This window comes from Chiloscyllium plagiosum, unplaced genomic scaffold (genome assembly GCF_037043375.1).
Source record: "Chiloscyllium plagiosum isolate Xiang-an unplaced genomic scaffold, Cpla_swu_hap1 HiC_scaffold_7, whole genome shotgun sequence".
NCBI classification, from domain to species: domain Eukaryota; kingdom Metazoa; phylum Chordata; class Chondrichthyes; order Orectolobiformes; family Hemiscylliidae; genus Chiloscyllium; species Chiloscyllium plagiosum.
This window is the reverse complement of record NW_028270145.1, coordinates 117,644,153-117,665,923: the sequence shown is the minus strand read 5'-3', so window position 1 is coordinate 117,665,923 and position 21,771 is coordinate 117,644,153. Positions and strand designations below refer to the sequence as shown.

At 50.1% G+C, this 21,771-nt stretch overlaps 1 protein-coding gene across 1 annotated transcript in view; it reads right to left on the bottom strand.

Moving 5' to 3' along the window:
* The window catches only part of tns1b (tensin 1b), an 816,333-nt gene that overhangs the window by 238,312 nt on the left and 556,250 nt on the right, over positions 1–21,771 (bottom strand). Inside the window, exons 16-17 of the mRNA XM_087988578.1 lie at positions 20,467–20,532; positions 4,318–4,434 (exon numbers count right to left, since the gene is read on the bottom strand). Coding sequence (XP_087844704.1) covers positions 4,318–4,434; positions 20,467–20,532 — 183 coding nt within the window. The remainder of the gene's footprint in view (positions 1–4,317; positions 4,435–20,466; positions 20,533–21,771) is intronic.

Sequence of the window (21,771 nt, the reverse complement as noted above, 5' to 3'; positions counted from 1 at the left end):
AGAGTTTTGCGCAGAGGATGGTGGGTGCCTGAAACACATTGCCAGCGGAGGTGATAGAGGTGGGCATGATAGCATCATTTAAGATGTATCTGGACAGGGGGATACAGACCCTTAGAAAATAGGCGACAAGTTTAGATTGAGGATCTGGATCAGTACAGGCTCGGAGGGCCGAAGGGCCTGTTCCTGTGCTGTAATGTTCTTTGTTCTATCCCACTCCCTTTGCTAAGATTCCCAGTTCAAGCTGCGGATCATGACTGGGAACAGTTTTTTTATGCTGCTGAACCACATTGGGATTTGAGCCCCTCCTGTTAACTGACTCCCTTTATCCAACTCTGCCCAAAGGTCAACATTCCCAGCATCTCCAGTCTCTCCCCATTGACAGAACTCCCTTATCCCTGCTCCCAATCGAGTGAATCTCCTCCACCCTCTCTCCATGACCATCACATCTTCCTATAGTCTGGGGCTCCTGCAACAGCTGATCTTCAGTACTGACTTGACAATGAGAGGGCTGAGCTGAGACAAGGCCCCCGCCCACTGCTGACACCAAATTCAGCCTCACTGATTGGGAATCCGAAGGGATTAGCGGTGGAGCCAGGAATCCTGCTTGCCTGCTCCTGGTTTCCTTCTGGTTATGCTGACATGGTGCTGTCGATCCCATCAGCACCTCTGCACCATCCATCAGGGCAGAGAAAGGAGGACAGCCGCCTGTCTGAAAGCTAACACTCTCTGCAGTGTCGTCAGCAGCAGAGGGGCGCCCTGTCAGAATAGCAAGGGGAAACCCGAGCTCAGTCAGATCTGGCCACGTTTCCTGCAGAGTATGAGATATCAAGATCCTGCAAAAGTGACAGCCCCGACAACGCCCCAGCAATGGCACCGCTCCCCGAGTCAAGCTGGTCAACAGGGAAAAACAAGGACTGCAGACGTTGGAAACCAAAGTCTAGATTTGAGTGTTGCTGGAAAAGCACAGCAGGTCAGGCAGCATCCGAGGGGCAGGAAAATCGATGTTTCGGGCAAAACATCAGCTGTATTCCTGATGAAGGGCTTTTGCCCAAAACGTCGATTTTACTGCTCCTCGGATGCTGCCTGACCTGCTGTGCTTTTCCAGCACCACTCTAACCCAGTCCAGTTACAACACTGGCATCTCCCCGACAATGTGGAAAATTGCCCAGGTATGTCCTGGACAGAAAAAGCAGGACAGATCCAACCCGGCCAATTCCCGCCCCATCAGTCTCCTCTCGATCCTCAGGAAAGTGATGGAAGGGGTCAGTAACAGAGCTATCAAGCAGCACCTGCTCAGCAATAACCTGCTCAGTGACGCCCAGTTTGGGTGCCCCCAGGGTCACCCAGCTCCTGACCCCATTACAGCCTTGGGTCAAACATGGACAAAAGAGCTGAATTCCAGATGGGAGGGGAGAGGGACAGCCCTTGACATCAAGGCTGCATTCGACCGAGTGTGGCATCACGGAGCCCTGGCTAAACTGGTATCAGTGGGTATCAGGGGGCAAACTCTCTGCTGGTTAGAGTCATACCTGGCACAGAGGAAGATGGTTGTGGTTGTTGGAGGGTCAGTCATCTCAGCTCCAGGACATCTCTACAGGAGTCCCTCAGGGGAGTGTCCTAGACCCAACCATCTTCAGCTGCTTCATCAATGACCTTCCCTCCATCAGAAGGTCAGAAGTGGGGATGGTCCCCGATGATTACACAATGTTCAGCACCATTCACCACTCCTCAGGTACTGGAGCAGTCCATGTTCAAATGGAACAAGATCTGGACAATATCCAGGCTTGGGCTGACAAGGGGCAAGGAACATTCATCCCACACAGAGGTCAGGCTGTGACCATCAGCGATAAGAGACAATCTAATCACCGCCCCTTGACACTCAATGGTGTTACCATCACTGAATCCCCCCTGTCACCATCCTGGGGGTTACCACTGACCAGAAACTCAACTGGACTCACCGCATAAACACAGTGGCTACAGGAGCAGGTCAGAGGCTGGGAATACTGCAGAGAGTAACTCCTCTCCTGACTCCCCCAAAGTCTGTCCACCATCTACAAGGCACAGGTCTGGAGTGTGATGGAATACTCCCCACTTGCCCCGGATGGGGGCAGCTCCAACAACACTCAAGAAGCTCAACACCATCCAGGACAAAGCAGCCGTTTGATTGGCCCCACACCCACAAACACCCACTCCCTCCCCCACCCACACTCAGTAGCAGCAGTGTGTACCATCTACAAGATGCACTGCAGAAACTCACCAAAGACCCTCAGACAGCACCTTCCAAACCCACACCCACTTCCATCGAGAAGGACAAGGGCAGCAGGTACACGGGAACACCACCCCCTGCAAGTTCCCCTCCGAGCCACACACATAGCCCTAATGAGAATTCCTCTTCACAAAGCAGCACAGATTCACCAGAATATTACCACAGAATGCAGAAGCTCAGAACTGTGACTGCGCAGAAGAAGGCCATTCAGCCCATGCTGCCTGGACTGGCTCTGTTACTAATCCGGTTCCATTACCCTGTACCAGTCTCCTCCCGTTACCCCATGACCCTGCATGTCATTACTATCCATGGCTTGCCCCTTTCAGTTGAACTTGATAAGCTGACCTTAACACTACGCTCCTGGGTCAACCCCTGGTTACAGCAAAATATTTTCAAACTCAATTTTCACCACACATTGCGAACCATGATTTGGAGATGCCGGTGTTGAACTGGGGTGGACAAAGTTAAAAATCACACAACACCAGGTTATAGTCCAACAGGTTTAATTGGAAGCACTAGCTTTCGGAGCGCTGCTCCTTCATCAGGTGGTTGTGAAGGACACAATTGTCTTACAAAGCGAGTGCTTTCAAATAAACCTGTCGGACCATAACCTGGTGTTGTGTGATTTTTAACTTTGTACACCCCAAACCAGATAACCTTGTGTTTTGTGGGGGAACCTGTCACCCAATGAAGCCCATCTGAGAGAACAAATCCCCCTTCCTCTCTGAATGCAGAATATCTCAGCATGTTAAAAATCTCTCCTCCTGTTCTGTTTGCCCCCAACAGGATACGCTGTCCTCCCGCCTCTTCTCAGTATGAGCCGATAGTAATCTGATCTGTTTGACGAGGTGACCTTTCACAGGATTTGCTTGGTCCAATAGAGAAAGCCAACCCTCCTCAACCTTTCATCTGAAATCAAAACATGTTATCCTGGGGTTTATCCCAGACAACACAAGAATAAACCCAACTTGAACTGGAGTTTAATGCTGAAAAGTGTGAGGTGATTCGCTTTGGTCAGAGTACTGGGCTAACGGTGAGATTCTTGGGAGTGCAGATGAGCAGAGAGACATCGGTGTCCATGTACATAGACCCCTGAAAGTTGCCACCCAGGCTGATAGGGTTGCTACGAAGGCATATGGTGTGTTAGCTTTTATTGATAGAGGGATTGAGTTTCGGAACCACGAGGTCATGCTGCAGCTGTACAAGACTCTGGTGCGGCCGCACTTGGAGTATTGTGTCCAGTTCTGGTCACCGCATTATAGGAAGGATGTGGAAGCTTTGGAAAGGGTTCAGAGGAGATTTACTAGGATGTTGCCTGGTATGGAGGGGAGGTCTTACGAGGAAAGGCTGAGGGACTTGAGGCTGTTTTCGTTAGAGAGAAGAAGGTTGAGAGGTGACTTAATCTAGACATATAAGATAATCAGAGGGTTAGATAGGAAACCAGATTCTGGATTAGTGGTGCTGGAAGAGCACAACAGTTCAGGCAGCATCCGAGGAGCAGCGAAATCGACGTTTCGGAATAACCTGATGAAGGGCTTTTGCCTGAAACGTCGATTTCGAAGCTCCTTGGATGCTGCCTGAACTGCTGTGCTCTTCCAGCACCACTGATCCAGAAGATATAGGACAGATGTCAGAGATAGTTTCTTTACTCAGAGAGTAGTAGGGGTGTGGAACGGCCTGCCTGCAACAGTAGTAGACTCGCCAACTTTAAGGGCATTTAAATGGGCATTGGATAGACATATGGATGTGAATGGAATAGTGTAGGTTAGATGGGCTTCAGTTTGGTTCCACAGGTCGGTACAATATCGAGGGCCGAAGGGCCTGTACTGTGCTGGAATGTTCTATGTTCTATGAACTGTTAGTGCTCCCATGGATTGTGTGGCTGATTCACTGATGCTAGTTCCCATTTGTAGGGCAACTCTGTCCATTGGCATCAACATTGTGGAGAACTCTGGGACTCAGCAGTAGACACGGCCAGGCCTGGGCCGAGCTGGTCATGCCCCAGGGTCAGTTACAAACTGCATGAACCTGCAGCGGGCTCAGGGTCTTACCCTCTGGCTGGTCCTCTCGCTGAGCGTTGAAGTTCTCGTAGGAATCCCAGCGAATCAGAGGGTCAGCTGTGTTATAATCGACAGAGACACTCGGGCCATTCTCCAGGTGCTCCATCCCTGGAGAGTCGGAAACAAGAAACACTGTTAACATCCAGCAGGCCCAAGGTTCGGAAAAACGGAACAAACTGAAAAATCTGCAGAGGCTGGAAATCTGCAACAAAATCAGGAATTGCTGGAAAAGCTAACAGAGAGAAAACACAGTTAACATTTCGGGTCCAGTGACCCTTCTTCAGAACTGATGGGAAAACAGCGGTATTTATGCAGAAGGTGGGGTGGGGCGGAGGGGGGAGGAGATAGAGCCCAAAAAGAGACAAGAAGTTGAATAGACAAAGAATGGGTCCAGGTCAGTCTGGGGGAATGAGTGGCTGCTCATGGGGATTGTTAGTGTCTGGCAATGAGTTGGGTGTAATAGCAGTCCATGTGATAAGAAGACCTGGTGTGTGGGGTAAGGACATGGGGGGAGGTGTCTCAGGCTGTAAAATTATTGAACTCAATTTGAGTGCAGAAGGGTGCAGGGTCCCCAAGTGGAAAGCGAGGGGCTGTTCTTCCAGCTTGTGCTGAGCTTCCCTGGAGCACTGCAGCAAGCCTGAGGCAGAGAGGTTGGCCAGGATAGACAAGCAGGAGGCTGGGAGAACACAGCAAGCCAGGCAGCATCAGGAAGTGGAGAGGTCAACGTTTTGGGTGTAACCCTTCCTCAGGACTGGGGGTGGGTGTAGGGGGAGCTGCAGATAAAGGGGGTGGTGGGGGCAGGGTGGTGAAGTGGGGAGAGGTGAAGACAGGTAGAGTTGTACCCTCTGGGAAGGAGTGGAAGGGAGGGGGGAGGGCTGGGAAGGGAGTCAGGGGACAGGGAGGGAGGTTATTTGAAATTGGAGAACTCAATGTTGAATCCTCTAGGCCGTAGGCTGCCCAGGCGGAAGATGAGGAGTTGTCCCTCCGATTTGTTTTTTGGTTCCTTGTGGCCAAGGATGGTCGTGTCGGAAGGGGAGTGGGAAGGGGAATTAAAGTGGGTGGTGACTGGGAGTTCTGATCAGCCCCTATGGGCCCGGCTGTGATGCTCGGTGAACCATTCCCTAAGTTAACGTTCGGTCTCCCTGATGTAGAGAAGTCCACATTGGGAGCACCTGATGCAGTAAACTAGGTTGGAAGACAGGCTGGTGAACCTCTGTCTCACCTGGAAGGACTGTTTGGGGCTCTGGATGGAGGTGAGGGGGGGGGGGGAGTGGGGTACTGGCAGGTTTTGCATCTTTTCCGGTTGCATGGGAAGGTACCGGGGAGGGGGGGGAAGGGGGGGGTTCGGGGGGATTGGGTGGGGAGAGTGGCACAAACCAAGGACCATCAAAGGGAGCAGTCCTTGTGGAAGGCAGAGGGGATGGGGAGGGGAAGATGTTCTTGGTAGGGTTGGCGGACATGTTTAAGATGATGCGTTGAATGCAGACACTGGTGGGGTGGTGGGTGAGGACAAGGGGGAAACCGGTCTTGATGCATTTGGAGGGGGGCATTTGGAGTGGGTAATGGAGGAGGTGTGGTGAATGGCTGTCTGAGTGATAGAGGGGAGAATAGCACATTGTTCGAAATAGGTGGACATTTGGGATGTCTCCTCATCCGAGCAGATGCGGTGGAGGCGGAGGAATTGGGAAAACAGGATGGAATTCTTAGAGGATACTGGTGGGAGGAGGTGTAATCCAGGGAGTTATGGGAGTCTGTGGGTTTGCAGTAAATGTCTGTCACAAGATTGTCACCGGAGATGGAAATGGAGAGGACGGGGTGGGGGGGTCCAAGATGGACCACATGAATTCAAGGGCAGGGTGGAAGTTGGACTGGGAACAGAAGGGTGTGTTGAAGTGGCAGGTTTTCGGAAGCTCAGAGTCTTTGTAACAGAACGTTGATGACTGGCGGTCACCCAGTCTACGCAGTGTTTCCCCAGTGCAGAGGAGACCACACTGTGAGCAGCAAATGCCATAGACATGACTGAGTGAAGAGCAGGTAAACTGCGGCTTCACCTGGAAGGTGTGCTTTGGCCCTTGGATAGTGAGGACGGGGGAGGGAAATGGGCGTTACACCTTCTGCGTTGCAGAGGAAGGTGCCATGGGGCTGTGGGGAGGTGTTCGTAGTGAAGGAGAAGTAGACCAGGTGTCCCGGAGGGAATGGTCTCTGCGGAATGCGGACGAGGGAGGGGAGGGGAATGTGTGTTTAGTGGTGACATCTTGGAGGTGGTGAAAGTGAAGGTTAATGATCCTCTGGCTGTGCATATGTTGGGATGGTGAGTAAGGACAGGGAGACACTATTGCTGTAGTGGGAGGGGAGAGAGGGGGCACGGGGGCAGACCCAGCTGAGGGTCCTGTCGACTATAATACTGGGGAACCCTCAGTTCAGGAGACAATGGGAGGATGGAATACAGTCTTCACAGGAAACAGGGCGTGAGGCAAATTATCCAATGGAAATGACATAATCGGAATAAGTTCCCTCTCTTGTCTGGAAGTAGAATTGTTTATTAAATTCCACCTGACTCTCATCTTCACCTGGTCCACCTCTGACCAGGTGAAGATGAGAGTGTGTGTGGGACTGTTCCCCAGTGAGAGTCAGTGTGTGTGGGACTGTACCCCAGTGAGAGTCAGTGTGTGTGGGACTGTACCCCAGTGAGAGTCAGTGTGTGTGGGACTGTACCCCAGTGAGAGTCAGTGTGTGTGGGACTGTACCCCAGTGAGAGTAAGTGTGTGTGGGACTGTACCCCAGTGAGAGTCAGTGTGTGGGGGGGACTGTACCCCAGTGAGAGTCAATGTGTGTGGGAGTGTACCCCAGTGAGAGTCAGTGTGTGTGGGAGTGTACCCCAGTGAGAGTCAGTGTGTGGGGGGGACTGTACCCCAGTGAGAGTCAGTGTGTGTGGGAGTGTACCCCAGTGAGAGTCAGTATGTGTGGGACTGTACCCCAGTGAGGGTCAGTGTGTGGGGGAGTGTACCCCAGTGAGAGACAGTGTGTGTGGGACTGTACCCCAGTGAGGGTCAGTGTGTGTGGGACTGTACCCCAGTGAGAGACAGTGTGTGTGGGAGTGTACCCCAGTGACAGTCAGTGTGTGTGGGAGTGTACCCCAGTGAGAGTCAGTGTGTGGGGGGGACTGTACCCCAGTGAGAGTCAGTGTGTGTGGGAGTGTACCCCAGTGAGAGTCAGTATGTGTGGGACTGTACCCCAGTGAGGGTCAGTGTGTGGGGGAGTGTACCCCAGTGAGAGACAGTGTGTGTGGGACTGTACCCCAGTGAGGGTCAGTGTGTGTGGGACTGTACCCCAGTGAGAGACAGTGTGTGTGGGAGTGTACCCCAGTGAGAGTCAGTGTGTGTGGGAGTGTACCCCAGTGAGGGTCAGTGTGTGTGGGACTGTACCTCAGTGAGAGTCAGTGTGTGTGGGATTGTACCCCAGTGAGGGTCAGTGTGTGTGGGACTGTACCCCAGTGAGGGTCAGTGTGTGTGGGAGTGTACCCCAATGAGGGTCAGTGTGTGTGGGAGTGTACCCCAGTGAGAGTCAGTGTGTGTGGGAGTGTACTCCAGTGAGGGTCAGTGTGTGTGGGACTGTACCCCAGTGAGGGTCAGTGTGTGTGGGAGTGTACCCCAATGAGGGTCAGTGTGTGTGGGAGTGTACCCCAGTGAGAGTCAGTGTGTGTGGGAGTGTACTCCAGTGAGAGTCAGTGTGTATGGGAGTGTACCCCAGTGAGAGTCAGTGTGTGTGGGACTGTTCCCCAGTGAGAGTCAGTGTGTGTGGGAGTGTACCCCAATGAGGGTCAGTGTGTGTGGGAGTGTACCCCAGTGAGAGTCAGTGTGTGTGGGAGTGTACTCCAGTGAGAGTCAGTGTGTGTGGGAGTGTACCCCAGTGAGAGTCAGTGTGTGTGGGAGTGTACTCCAGTGAGGGTCAGTGTGTGTGGGACTGTACCCCAGTGAGGGTCAGTGTGTGTGGGAGTGTACCCCAATGAGGGTCAGTGTGTGTGGGAGTGTACCCCAGTGAGAGTCAGTGTGTGTGGGAGTGTACTCCAGTGAGAGTCAGTGTGTGTGGGAGTGTACCCCAGTGAGAGTCAGTGTGTGTGGGACTGTTCCCCAGTGAGAGTCAGTGTGTGTGGGAGTGTACTCCAGTGAGGGTCAGTGTGTGTGGGAGTGTACCCCAATGAGGGTCAGTGTGTGTGGGAGTGTACCCCAGTGAGAGTCAGTGTGTGTGGGAGTGTACTCCAGTGAGAGTCAGTGTGTGTGGGAGTGTACCCCAGTGAGAGTCAGTGAGTGTGGGAGTGTACCCCAGTGAGGGTCAGTGTGTGTGGGAGTGTACCCCAATGAGGGTCAGTGTGTGTGGGAGTGTACCCCAGTGAGAGTCAGTGTGTGTGGGAGTGTACTCCAGTGAGGGTCAGTGTGTGTGGGAGTGTACCCCAATGAGGGTCAGTGTGTGTGGGAGTGTACCCCAGTGAGAGTCAGTGTGTGTGGGAGTGTACTCCAGTGAGGGTCAGTGTGTGTGGGAGTGTACCCCAATGTGGGTCAGTGTGTGTGGGAGTGTACCCCAGTGAGAGTCAGTGTGTGTGGGACTGTTCCCCAGTGAGAGTCAGTGTGTGTGGGAGTGTACTCCAGTGAGAGTCAGTGTGTGTGGGAGTGTACCCCAGTGAGAGTCAGTGAGTGTGGGAGTGTACCCCAGTGAGAGTCAGTGTGTGTGGGAGTATACCCCAGTGAGAGTCAGTGTGTGTGGGAGTGTACCCCAGTGAGAGTCAGTGAGTGTGGGAGTGTACCCCAGTGAGAGTCAGTGTGTGTGGGAGTGTACCCCAGTGAGAGTCAGTGTGTGTGGGAGTGTACCCCAGTGAGGGTCATATGGAGTGGGATAAAGTGGAGTATCAATAAACAACACTTTTTTCGCTGTTGACTGATGAGTAAGTTCTGGATTGGAGTGTGAAGTTTCCTGCGCAGACACAGACACACCTGCAGCTGCGTGTGTGCCAACACGTGTGCGATGAATCTTGGACAGACCGTATAACAATATGAACAACAACTGTCAGCCCTTCTGCCCATCAAATCTGTTCCATCCGTATCGGACCCGTTTAAATTGCTTCCTTCACAGTGGTTTTCATGGTTAGATGTCTGTGTGATCCCACTAATGTTCTGGACTGAGAAACATTTTCCCCATTTCCTTCCTGAGGAGGGGGCCTCTCTCAGTTGGGGAGTCGCTTCCTCACCCCTGCACTGAGCTCAAACACGGTTCTGAGGGCCACACTTCAAGGGTCCGGGTACCATGTCCATCTCCTGAGTAGGGTTAGTGGGGGGCAGAAGTGGGCCGTACACCCCCCCCTCCCCTCTGGCTGCAGTTAGGAAGAACACATTGACCTGTGTACCTGAGTACACCTGTGTGTGCGTTCCTGTCTGCCAGTGTGAAGCCCCTGGGTTGTGTGGAGAGGCCTAGACTAGCCTCTGAGATAATGCCTCTTACTCAGGTGCACTACTGGAAGGTCCAGCAGCATAGTGTGAACGTCTCTGAGCTAATTATTCGGGTGCCTGCACTCATACTGTCTGTTCTGTTAACACACAGTTGTCCCACTCCCGTGCAATCCTGCATTACAAGGAAATCATGTAATAGCAGCACCATTTGAGCTCCTGGGACAGGAATCACATTCGAGACAATACAGGTAAGGAAAGCTCGCATTCTACAACTAACAGCCCAAATCCTTCAACCACATCGTAGCCAATTCGCTTTGAAGAAACTCGAGTTATCACAGAATTGACTGGACTCTGTGCAGATGGTTCAAACCCCACAACACAAGCTGGTGATCTGGAAATTCATAAAAACATTCTGAAAAATTTAAGCATCAGAGAGAGTGACCATGACAACAAACACTGATGGTCGGAGAAAACCCCCATCTGCTTTACTCATGTCCTTTCAGGAAGAAAACTGCCATTGTTACCCAGGGAAAAGTGAGGACTGCAGAGACTGGAGATCAGAGTCTAGATCAGAGTGGTGCTGGAAAAGCACAGCAGGTCAGGCAGCATCCAAGGAGCAGGAAAATCGGCGTTTCGGGCAAAAGCCCTTCATCAGGATTGAATGCTTCAGTCCTGATGAGTGGCCTTTGCCCAAAATGTCGATTTTCCTGCTCCTCGGATGCTGCCTGACCTGCTGTGCTTTTCCAGCACCACTCAAAACAGCCATCCTTACCTGGTCTGGCCTACACGTGACTCCAGACCCACAACAATGGGGGGGGGGTAACTGTTAACTGCCCTCTGAAATGGCCCAGCGAGGCATTCAGTTTCAAGGGGCAATTAAGGACAGGTAACAAACACCAGCCCTGCCAGCCTCACCCATACCCTGTGAGAAACACAGCCAGAGTGCTCATGGTATGATTGGATGGACCAGAGGAAGTGGCAGGGGTTTCCTGTGGGCAGTAGGGAGTGGGGTGAGTTGGCAGTGGGCTCTCATTTTGTCTGACACACCATCCCGATCTGTACAGGACACCCCCCCCCCCCCGAAAAGGTCTCACTGGGACAGTGATGTTCAGCTGCACTTTGGGTAAGGCCAGTTTTGAACTGGCCTCTTGCTGGTTTCTACCTGGAGCCAGCTCTCAGGGAAAGACCATCGTTTTCATTTCAATCAGCCGTGGAATCTGCCCACCCTCTTTACAGACCCCCCAAGTGTCTGTGTGTAATCAGACTGCTGGCAGGGAGGAGGCGGTATTTAGAAACTGTCCTCTCAGAGGGATTGGGATTGTTCAAATCTAACCTGCAATGGAATGGAACTAACTGGGGCAAGAACCTGACAGTGCAGGTGGAGGCCATTCGGCCCATTGAGCCTGACTGTCTCTTCAAAGAGCCTCCCACATGAACCCATCCCATCCCCATAACTCCATATCTCCCATGGCCAATCCCACTTACCTGCACACAGAGTCATAGAGATGTACAGCACAGAAACAGACCCTTCGGTCCAACCTGTCCATGCCGACCAGATATCCCAACCCAATCTAGTCCCACCTGCCAGCACCCGGCCCATATCCCTCCAAACCCTTCCTATTCATATACACATCCAAATGCCTCTTAAATGTTGCAATTGTACCAGCCTCCACCACTTCCTCTGGCAGCTCATTCCATACACGTACCACCCTCTGTGTGAACAAGTTGCCCCTTTGGTCTCTTATACCTTTCCCCTCTCACCCTAAACCTATGCCCTCTAGTTCTGGACTCCCCCACCCCAGGGAAAAGACTTTGCCTATTTACCCTATCCATGCCCCTCATAATTTTGTAAACCTCTATAAGGTCACCCCTCAGCCTCCGAGGCTCCAGGGAAAACAGCCCCAGCCTGTTCAGCCTCTCCCTATAGCTCAAATCCTCCAACCCTGGCAACATCCTGGTAAATCTTTTCTAAACCCTTTCAAGTTTCACAGGACTTTGGGAGGAAACCGGAGCATCCGGAGGAAACCCACCCAGACACGGGGGGAATGTGCAAACTCCACACAGTCAGTCGTCTGAGGGTGGAATCGAACCGGCAATGCTGTGAGGCGGCAGTGCGAAGCATAGATGCAACCAAATGGAGCAAGACGAAAACATCTGAGGGTGAGAAGGATCCACACTCTCAGCTCAATCCTCCCAGGACTAACACTCCTTTGTTTTTCTTCCCCCTCTCCCTCCTGCAGTCAGGTCTGGTTTCACTTTGATTTCCATGTTCCTGTCCCCTCTCGGTTTGGAACCACCGGTGTGAAACCGTCCTTCTGGGTATGTCCCCGATAAAAGCACGGTTGCTCAGTGGTTAGCACTGCTGCTTCCCAGCGCCAGGGAACCTGGATTCGATTCCAGCCTCGGGTGGAGTTTGCACATTCTCCCCCGTGTCTGCGTGGGTTTCCTCTGGGTGCTCCGGTTTCCTCCCACAGGCTGAAGGTGTGTGGGTTAGGGTGGATTGCCCACGCTAAATTGCCCCATAATATTCAGGGATATGTAGGTTAGGTGCTTTAGTCAGGGGTAAGTGTAGAGTAATAGGGTAGGGGGAAATGGGTCTGGGTGGGTTACTCTGCGGAGGGTCAGTGTGGACTGGTTGGGCCAAATGGCCTGTTTCCACACTATAGTGATTCTATGAAAAAAAAACTCAGACCAGTTCTACATCTCTGATTCTCCCAGTAGGATTCCTCCCCTCTGTCAATCTCTCCTCAAACTCAGTACACCCAGCCTCCCACCCTTTCCCCATATCCCTCAACCTCACCTTCACCCCATATCACCCAATCCCAACCTTTTCCCCATATCCCTCAATCCCAGGCCTTCCCCATATCTCTCAACTCCCACTTTCAACCCATATCCCTCAATCCCACATTAACCTCATATCCCTCAACCATGCTCCTCAGTCCCCACCTTCTCCCTAATGTCCCTCAACCCCATCTTCTTCCTATCCCTCAATCCCACACCCTTCCCCTGTTCTTCAGCAACAGCTTCTCGCCATTTCCCTGAACCCCACCTTCTCCTCATTTCCCTCAATCCTTTCGGTACCCTGAAAGACGTGTGGTTCTCTGGCTGTATCCGATCCATCCTCCTCAGGATCTGTGACTGTCCCTTTCATTGGAGGGAGATCCCAAGGTCTCAGAGTGACCTCACAGGAGGATAAACCAAGCCAAGGGGAACATTCAAACAAAATGAAATAAAAAACAACAGGCAGGAAAATGATTGTCAACTAAAACCCCGGAAAATACACTGTCTTTATCTATAAATAGCAAGAGAATAACTACAGTAAGGTTTGAGTTGAATCTTGTGGGTAAGTTTTGTGTAGACTGTATTCATAAAAGACGAGGAAGGACAGGGATTGTAATCAGGGAGGGGGAGGGGGGAATATGCGGTGGAATTTATACAATGAGAGAGGAACTGCTAAGGTGTTTAAAAGTCTTTGACAGTGCACAAATCACAAAGTACAGACAAAAGAAGTCCCAGGTCATTCGGGAATAGGAAAGGCTGAGGGAAAACCTAATGGAAGTGGGAGAGCAGGGCCTAATCATGGGTCATTGGCTGGGGGGATTAAGGGAGAAATGGTTTCACAAGAGGGTGCAGATGAACTTGAATTGCTAGTCTGGAAGGATGGTACATTTCAAACAGGTAATCATGGAAGAGAATCGAGTATAGGCGTTGGGATGACATGTTACAGCTGTTACAAGGTGTTGGTGAGGTCTCTCTGGAGGACTGTGTACAATTCTGATCATCCGACCATAGGAAGTAAACTTAAACCCTTCCAAGTTTCACAACATCCCTCCAACGCATGGAGACCAGAATTGCACACAGTATTCCAAAGGGAGGCTGACAGCCTCAACCATGAGATCCAAAATCCTGTTCTCAATGTGCTGTAGTATACTGTACTGTACTGTACTGTGCTGTACTGTACTGTGCTGTACAGTGGTGTACTGTACTGTGCTGTACAGTGCTGTACTGTACTGTGCTGTACAGTGGTGTACTGTACTGTACTGTGGTGTACTGTACTGTGCTGTACAGTGGTGTACTGTACTGTGCTGTACAGTGCTGTACTGTACTGTGCTGTACAGTGGTGTACTGTACTGTACTGTGGTGTACTGTACTGTGCTGTACTGTACTGTGGTGTACTGTACTGTGCTGTACTGTACGGTGGTGTACTGTACTGTACTGTGCTGTACTGTACTGTACTGTACTGTACTGTACGGTGGTGTACTGTACGGTGGTGTACTGTACTGTGCTGTACTGTACTGTACTGTACAGTGGTGTACTGTACTGTACTGTGGTGTACTGTACTGTACTGTACTGTACTGTGCTGTACTGTACTGTGGTGTACTGTACTGTGCTGTACTGTACGGTGGTGTACTGTACTGTACTGTACTGTACTGTACGGTGGTGTACTGTACGGTGGTGTACTGTACTGTGCTGTACTGTACTGTACTGTGCTGTACTGTACGGTGGTGTACTGTACTGTGCTGTACTGTACGGTGGTGTACTGTACTGTACTGTGCTGTACTGTACTGTGCTGTACTGTACTGTGCTGTACTGTGCTGTACTGTACTGTGCTGTACAGTGGTGTACTGTACTGTACTGTGGTGTACTGTACTGTGCTGTACTGTACTGTGGTGTACTGTACTGTGCTGTACTGTACGGTGGTGTACTGTACTGTACTGTACTGTACTGTACGGTGGTGTACTGTACGGTGGTGTACTGTACTGTGCTGTACTGTACTGTACTGTGCTGTACTGTACTGTACTGTACTGTACTGTACGGTGGTGTACTGTACGGTGGTGTACTGTACTGTGCTGTACTGTACGGTGGTGTACTGTACTGTACTGTGCTGTACTGTACTGTGCTGTACTGTACTGTGCTGTACTGTACTGTACGGTGGTGTACTGTACTGTACTGTACTGTACTGTGCTGTACTGTACTGTACAGTGGTGTACTGTACTGTGCTGTGCTGTACTGTGCTATACTGTACTGTGCTGTACTTTACTGTACAGTACTGTATTGTACTGTGCTGTACTGTACTGTGCTGTACTGTACTGTCCTGTGCTGTGCTGTACTGTCCTGTGCTGTATTGTGCTGTACTGTACGGTGGTGTACTGTACTGTGCTGTACTGTCCTGTGCTGTACTGTACTGTACTGTGCTGTGCTGTACTGTGCTGTACTGTGCTGTATTGTACTGTGCTGTACTGTACTGTACTGTCCTCTGCTGTGCTGTACTGTGCTGTACTGTACGGTGGTGTACTGTACTGTACTGTGCTGTACTGTACTGTGCTGTACTGTACTGTACAGTGGTGCACTGTACGGTGGTGTACTGTACTGTGCTGTGCTGTACTGTGCTATACTGTACTGTACAGTACTGTATTGTACTGTGCTGTACTGTCCTGTGCTGTACTGTGCTGTGCTGTGATGTGCTGTACTGTACTGTGCTGTACTGTACGGTGGTGTACTGTACTGTGCTGTACTGTACTGTACGGTGGTGTACTGTACTGTACGGTGGTGTACTGTACTGTACTGTGCTGTACTGTGCTGTACTGTGCTGTACTGTACTGTACTGTATTGTACTGTGCTGTACTGTACTGTGCTGTACTGTACTGTGCTATACTGTCCTGTGCTGTATTGTGCTGTACTGTACGGTGGTGTGCTGTACTGTCCTGTGCTGTACAGTGCTGTGCTGTGCTGTACTGTACTGTGCTGTACTGTACTGTATTGTACTGTACTGTACTGTACTGTCCTCTGCTGTGCTGTACTGTGCTGTACTGTACAGTGGTGTACTGTACTGTGCTGTACTGTCCTGTGCTGTGCTGTACTGTCCTGTGCTGTACTGTGCTGTACTGTACGGTGGTGTACTGTACTGTGCTGTACTGTCCTGGGCTGTGCTGTACTGTCCTGTGCTGTACTGTGCTGTACTGTACAGTGGTGTACTGTACTGTGCTGTACTGTCCTGGGCTGTGCTGTACTGTCCTGTGCTGTACTGTGCTGTACTGTACGGTGGTGTACTGTACTGTGCTGTACTGTCCTGGGCTGTGCTGTACTGTCCTGTGCTGTACTGTGCTGTACTGTACGGTGGTGTACTGTACTGTGCTGTACTGTCCTGGGCTGTGCTGTACTGTCCTGTGCTGTACTGTGCTGTACTGTACGGTGGTGTACTGTACTGTGCTGTACTGTACTGTGCTGTGCTGTACTGTCCTGTGCTGTGCTGTACTGACCTGTGTGTGCTGTACTGTCCTGTGCTGTACTGTGCTGTACTGTACGGTGGTCTACTGTACTGTGCTGTACTGTCCTGTGCTGTGCTGTACTGTCCTGTGCTGTACTGTACAGTGGTGTACTGTACTGTGCTGTACTGTACTGTGCTGTACTGTGCTGTACTGTACGGTGGTGTACTGTCCTGTGCTGTGCTGTACTGTCCTGTGCTGTGCTGTCCTGTCCTGTGCTGTAATGTCCTGTCCTGTGCTGTACTGTCCTGTGCTGTACTGTCCTGTGCTGTACTGTCCTGTGCTGTACTGTACTGTCCTGTGCTGTGCTGTCCTGTGCTGTGCTGTACTGTCCTGTGCTGTACTGTCCTGTGCTGTACTGTACTCTGCTGTGCTGTACTGTACTGTGCTGTACTGTGCTGTACTGTGCTGAACTGTGCTGTACTGTGCTCTGCTGTACTGTGCTGTACTGTCCTGTGCTGTGCTGTACTGTCCTGTGCTGTACTGTACTGTCCTGTGCTGTGCTATACTATCCTGTGCTGTACTGTACTGTGCTGTGCTGTACTGTCCTGTGCTGTACTGTGCTGTACTGTACGGTGGTGTACTGTGCTGTACTGTACTGTGCTGTACTGTGCTGTACTGTGCTATACTGTACTGTGGTGTACTGTAGTGTGCTGTACTGTACTGTGCTGTACTGTACTGTACTGGGCTGTACTGTACTGTGCTGCGCTGTACTATGCTGCACTGTACTGTGCTGTATTGTGCTGTACTGTGCTGTAGTGTACTATACTGTGCTGTACTGTATTGTGCTGTGCTGTAGTGTACTATACTGTGCAGTACTGTACTGTGCTGTATTGTGCTGTACTGTGCTGTACTGTACTGTGCCGTGCTGTATTGTCCTGTGCTGTACTGTACTGTCCTGTGCTGTACTGTACTGTACTGTACTGTACTGTACTGTGCTGTACTGTACTGTACTGTGCTGTACTATACAGTGGTGTACTGTGCTATACTGTATTGTGGTGTACTGTACTGTGTTGTACTGTACTGTGCTGTACTGTGGTGTACTGTACTGTGCTGTACTGTACTGTGCTGTGCTGTACTGTGCTGTATTGTACTGTGCTGTACTGTACTGTACTGTGCTGGACTGTGCTGTACTATGCTGCATTGTACTGTGCTGTACTGTGCTGTGCTGTAGTGTACTATACTGTGCTGTACTGTGCTGTACTGTACTGTGCTGTATTTTACTGTACTGTGCTGTACTGTACTGTGCCGTGCTGTACTGTGCTGTACTGCACTACTGTGCTGTATGTGCTGTGCTATACTGTACTGTGTTGTACTGTACTGTGCTGTATTGTGCTGTACTGTGCTGTAGTGTACTATACTGTGCTATACTGTACTGTGCTGTGCTGTATTATGCTGTACTGTGCTGTACTGTACTATACTGTGCTGTACTGCACTACTGTGCTGTATGTGCTGTGCTGTACTGTACTGTGTTGTACTGTACTGTGCTGTACTGTACTGTTGTACTGTGCTGTACTGTGCTATACTGTGCTGTGCTGTACTGTACTGTGCTGTGCTATACTGCACTGTGCTGCACTGTACTGTGTTGTATGTGCTGTACTGTACTGTGCTGTGCTGTATTTTGCTGTACTGTGCTGTAGTGTACTATACTGCACTGTACTGTGCTGTACTGTACTGTGCTGTGCTGTACTGTACTACTGTGCTGTATGTGCTGTGCTGTACTGTACTGTGTTGTACTGTACTGTACTGTGCTGTATTGTGTTGTACTGTGCTGTAGTGTACTATACTGTGCTGTACTGTGCTGTACTGTACTGTGCTGTGCTGTATTGTGCTGTACTGTGCTGTACTGTACTATACTGTGCTGTACTGTGCTGTATTGTGCTGTACTGTGCTGTACTGTACTGTGCTATGCTGTATTTTACTGTACTGTGCTGTAGTGTACTATACTGTGTTGTACTGTGCTGTACGGTACTGTGCTGTACTGTGCTGTACTGCACTACTGTGCTGTATGTGCTGTGCTGTACTGTACTGTGTTGTACTGTACTGTGCTGTATTGTGCTGTACTGTGCTGTAGTGTACTATACTGTGCTATACTGTACTGTGCTGTGCTGTATTATGCTGTACTGTACTATACTGTGCTGTACTGTGCTGTACTGTACTACTGTGCTGTATGTGCTGTGCTGTACTGTACTGTGTTGTACTGCACTGTGCTGTACTGTACTGTTGTACTGTGCTGTACTGTACTGTGCTATACTGTGCTGTGCTGTACTGTACTGTGCTGTGCTGTACTGTGCTGTGCTGCACTGTACTGTGCTGTATGTGCTGTACTGTGCTGTACTGTACTGTGCTGTGCTGTATTTTGCTGTACTGTGCTGTACTGTACTATACTGTGCTGTACTGTGCTGTACTGTACTGTGCTGTGCTGTACTGTACTACTGTGCTGTATGTGCTGTGCTGTACTGTACTGTACTGTGCTGTGCTGTATTGTGCTGTACTGTGCTGTACTGTGCTGTGCTATACTGCACTGTGCTGCACTGTACTGTGCTGTATGTGCTGTACTGTGCTGTACTGTACTGTGCTGTGCTGTATTGTGCTGTACTGTGCTGTACTGTACTATACTGTGCTGTACTGTACTGTGCTGTACTGCACTACTGTGCTGTATGTGCTGTGCTGTACTGTACTGTGTTGTACTGTACTGTGCTGTGCTGTACTGTACTGTTGTACTGTGCTGTACTGTACTGTGCTGTACTGTGCTATCCTGCACTGTGCTGCACTGTACTGTGCTGTACTGTACTGTAGTGTTGTACTGTGCTGTACTGTGTTGTGCTGTACTGTACTATGCTGTACTGTGCTGTACTGTACTGTACTGTGCATCTTACCAACAGGAAGAACATGTGCCCAGACAGTCCCTGCCTCAACTCAACAAAGCAGTTGGTAGCCACCTTCTGATTCTTTCTCAGTGCAATATTCTGACCAATCACAGTCAACCTTCCTGGTTTAAAATTTAATCAAAGTCTGGCTGTTAACTGTCAATCAGCATTAATGGGTGTATTCTCTATGGCAACACCTTTACCAATCACAGTCCATGTGATACCTAATCAGCATTCCCCTCTCTCATATTATAAATCTTGGGTTTCCCCTCAAATTGGCATTCTTGCAAAGTGTCCTGATGAGTGCAAGATGAAATAGAATGTTGTTTTCCAAAGTAGTGCTCAAGTCCTGAGCAATGATTGGATTGGCTGAGGCTGCTTTCTTCAGAATGGGGGGGGGGGGCTGAGGAAAGAGTTAATTAATGTCAAGAACATCATTCCAACTGTTGGGTAGTGTGTACAGCAAGGAGGTATTCCTCTCAGCAGGGAGGGCCCATGACGGAGGATGGAGATTGAAGAATTACCATCTTCTCATTGTCAGGAATTCTGTATTTTTGACCCAGGATGCAGGAACCATTCCCTCATTGAAAGTTCACCTGCTCCAACATCTTTGAAGAAATGTTGAGCATTATCACCCTGAAGGGTTAAGGCAGAGTGTGTGTGTGTCTGTGTGTGTGAGAGAGAGAGAGAGAGAGAGAGAGAGAGAGAAAGGGCAGGAGAGAGAGAATAGAGAGAGTGCGAGAGAGAGAGAGAGAGAGACAAGGGACAAGGACAGAAAGAGAGGGAAAAAAGAGAGAGAGCAAGAGAGAGAGTGCAAAAGATTGACAGGGAGAGAAAGGAAGAGGGAGAGAGAGAAAGAGAGAGAGGGAGAGAGAGATGGGGAACAGGGAGGAAGAGAGAGGGAGTGATGCAGAGAGAGAGGCAGGAAGAGGAGATGGTTTGGGGCAGGGGTTGGCCATTCAATGTGATCCTGCCTGATGTCAGCGGCTTTAACTCCACTTTCCTGCCTACTCTCTATGGAGTGTGGGGAGAGAAATGATGGAATGTTCTGGAGTCTGTATCTGATGTTCTAGCTCCCGTGCTCAAGTCATTATACCTATCTGTACATAAGTAACTCTGCGTATATCTCTATAGTATATATATTCACCTGCACCTACACACAAACACATCCAGACTTGTACCTATATCCACCTGGATCTGCATCCCTCCATTTTTCTTCCCATCTCTCTTGCTGTCTCTCTCTCTCTCTCTCTCTCTTTCTCACACTCTCTCTATTCTCTCTCTGTCCCCCTCTCTTTTTCCCCTGCCTCTCTCTCTCTCTCTCTCTCTCTCGCTTTTTCTCAAATGTCTTGTTAAAATCTGCCAGTTTGCCTGTGGTTGCTGTCACCTTCCTGTTAGCTCTCCTTTGGCTCAGTATCAGACTTTCTCTGATAATACCCTCGGGTCATTTCACTGCATTGACAAGCTCCTCCAGTGAACCTAGCTGTTGGTTTTAGACCACGTCCTGGGAATGTTTTGTTCCATTCAGCTCCTAGTACCGAAATATCCAGGGATGAGGCTTACCTTGTATTTTCTCAGGGCCAAAGGAGAAGATGAATTCCACCTTGGAATATTCGGGGAATCTGTCATCTGTGAGGGAAGATTAAAAAGCTGCATTGTAATGAGACAGCAGCATGGGGGCACACCAAGGTGACCTCACACAGAGACAACTGGTTCCCTTTGCTATGTCTGCTCATGGTTTCCCACCCTTCACCAAATCTGGGCCGACTGCCACTGAGCTGGGGAGGGCAGCAGCTGGCATTCAGATCAAGGTGATGCCCTGGTTTATAGCGACGTGAGGCGTCAGTGTCACAGAAAGAACATTCCTGTTCCATCGTCACAGTTCATTCAGGAATCCAGGCTCGTTGATCTTTGAGCGAGATAATGTGTGTGTGCGTGAGAGAGAGAGAGACTGTGTGAGTGTGTGTTTGAGTGTGAATGAGAGTGTGCACAGTGGGCCCGAGTGTTAAGTGTCAGTGTGTGTGTGTGTCAGCTACTGTGAGCGAGAGTGTTTGAATGTGATGTTGAGCGAGGTATGTTTGACTGTGAGTGAGTGTGAATGAGTGTATTTGAGCGAGTGTGAGTTAGTGTGATTGATTGTGTTTGAGTGTGACAGTGTGGATGGATGCATTTCAGTGTGAGTGAATATTTTGAAAGACAGTATGTTTGAGTGTTTCAGTGTGACTGTGTATGAGAGTGTGAGTGAATATATGTTGAGTGTGAGTGTATGAATGTGTTGAGCGTGTTTAAGTGCATGTATGAGAGTGTTTGAGTGTGAGTGAGTGTTGTATGTCTTTGTATACGTTTGTGTTTTGCATGTATATGAATGTTTATGTGTATAAGTGTGTATTTGTAGGAGTGTGAGTGTGCTTGAGTGTGTACGTGTATGAATGTGAGTGAGCATGGGAGAGTGTGAGTTTATGAGTGTGAGTGAGTGTGTATGGTTGTGCATGACTGTGTGTGTGGGTGTGTAAGAGATTGTATATGAGTGTGAGTGTGTGTGAGTGAATGTGGCTGACTGTGAGTGAGTGAGTGGGGATGGGTGAATGTGAGTATGAGAGTGAGTGAGTGTGGGTGAGTGTGAGTGAGTGTGGGTGAGTGTGAGTGAGAGTGGCTGAGTGTGGGTGAGTGTAAGTGTGGGTGAGTGTGAGTGAGTGTGAGTGAGTGTGAGTGTGGGTGAGTGTGAGTGAGTGAGTGTGGGTGAGTGTGGGTGAGTGTGGGTGAGTGTGAGTGTGAGTGTAAGAGTGTGAGTGAGTGTGGATGAGTGAGTGTGAGTGTGGTTGAGTGTGAGTGTGAGTGAGTGAGAGTGTGAGTGAGTGCGGGTGAGTG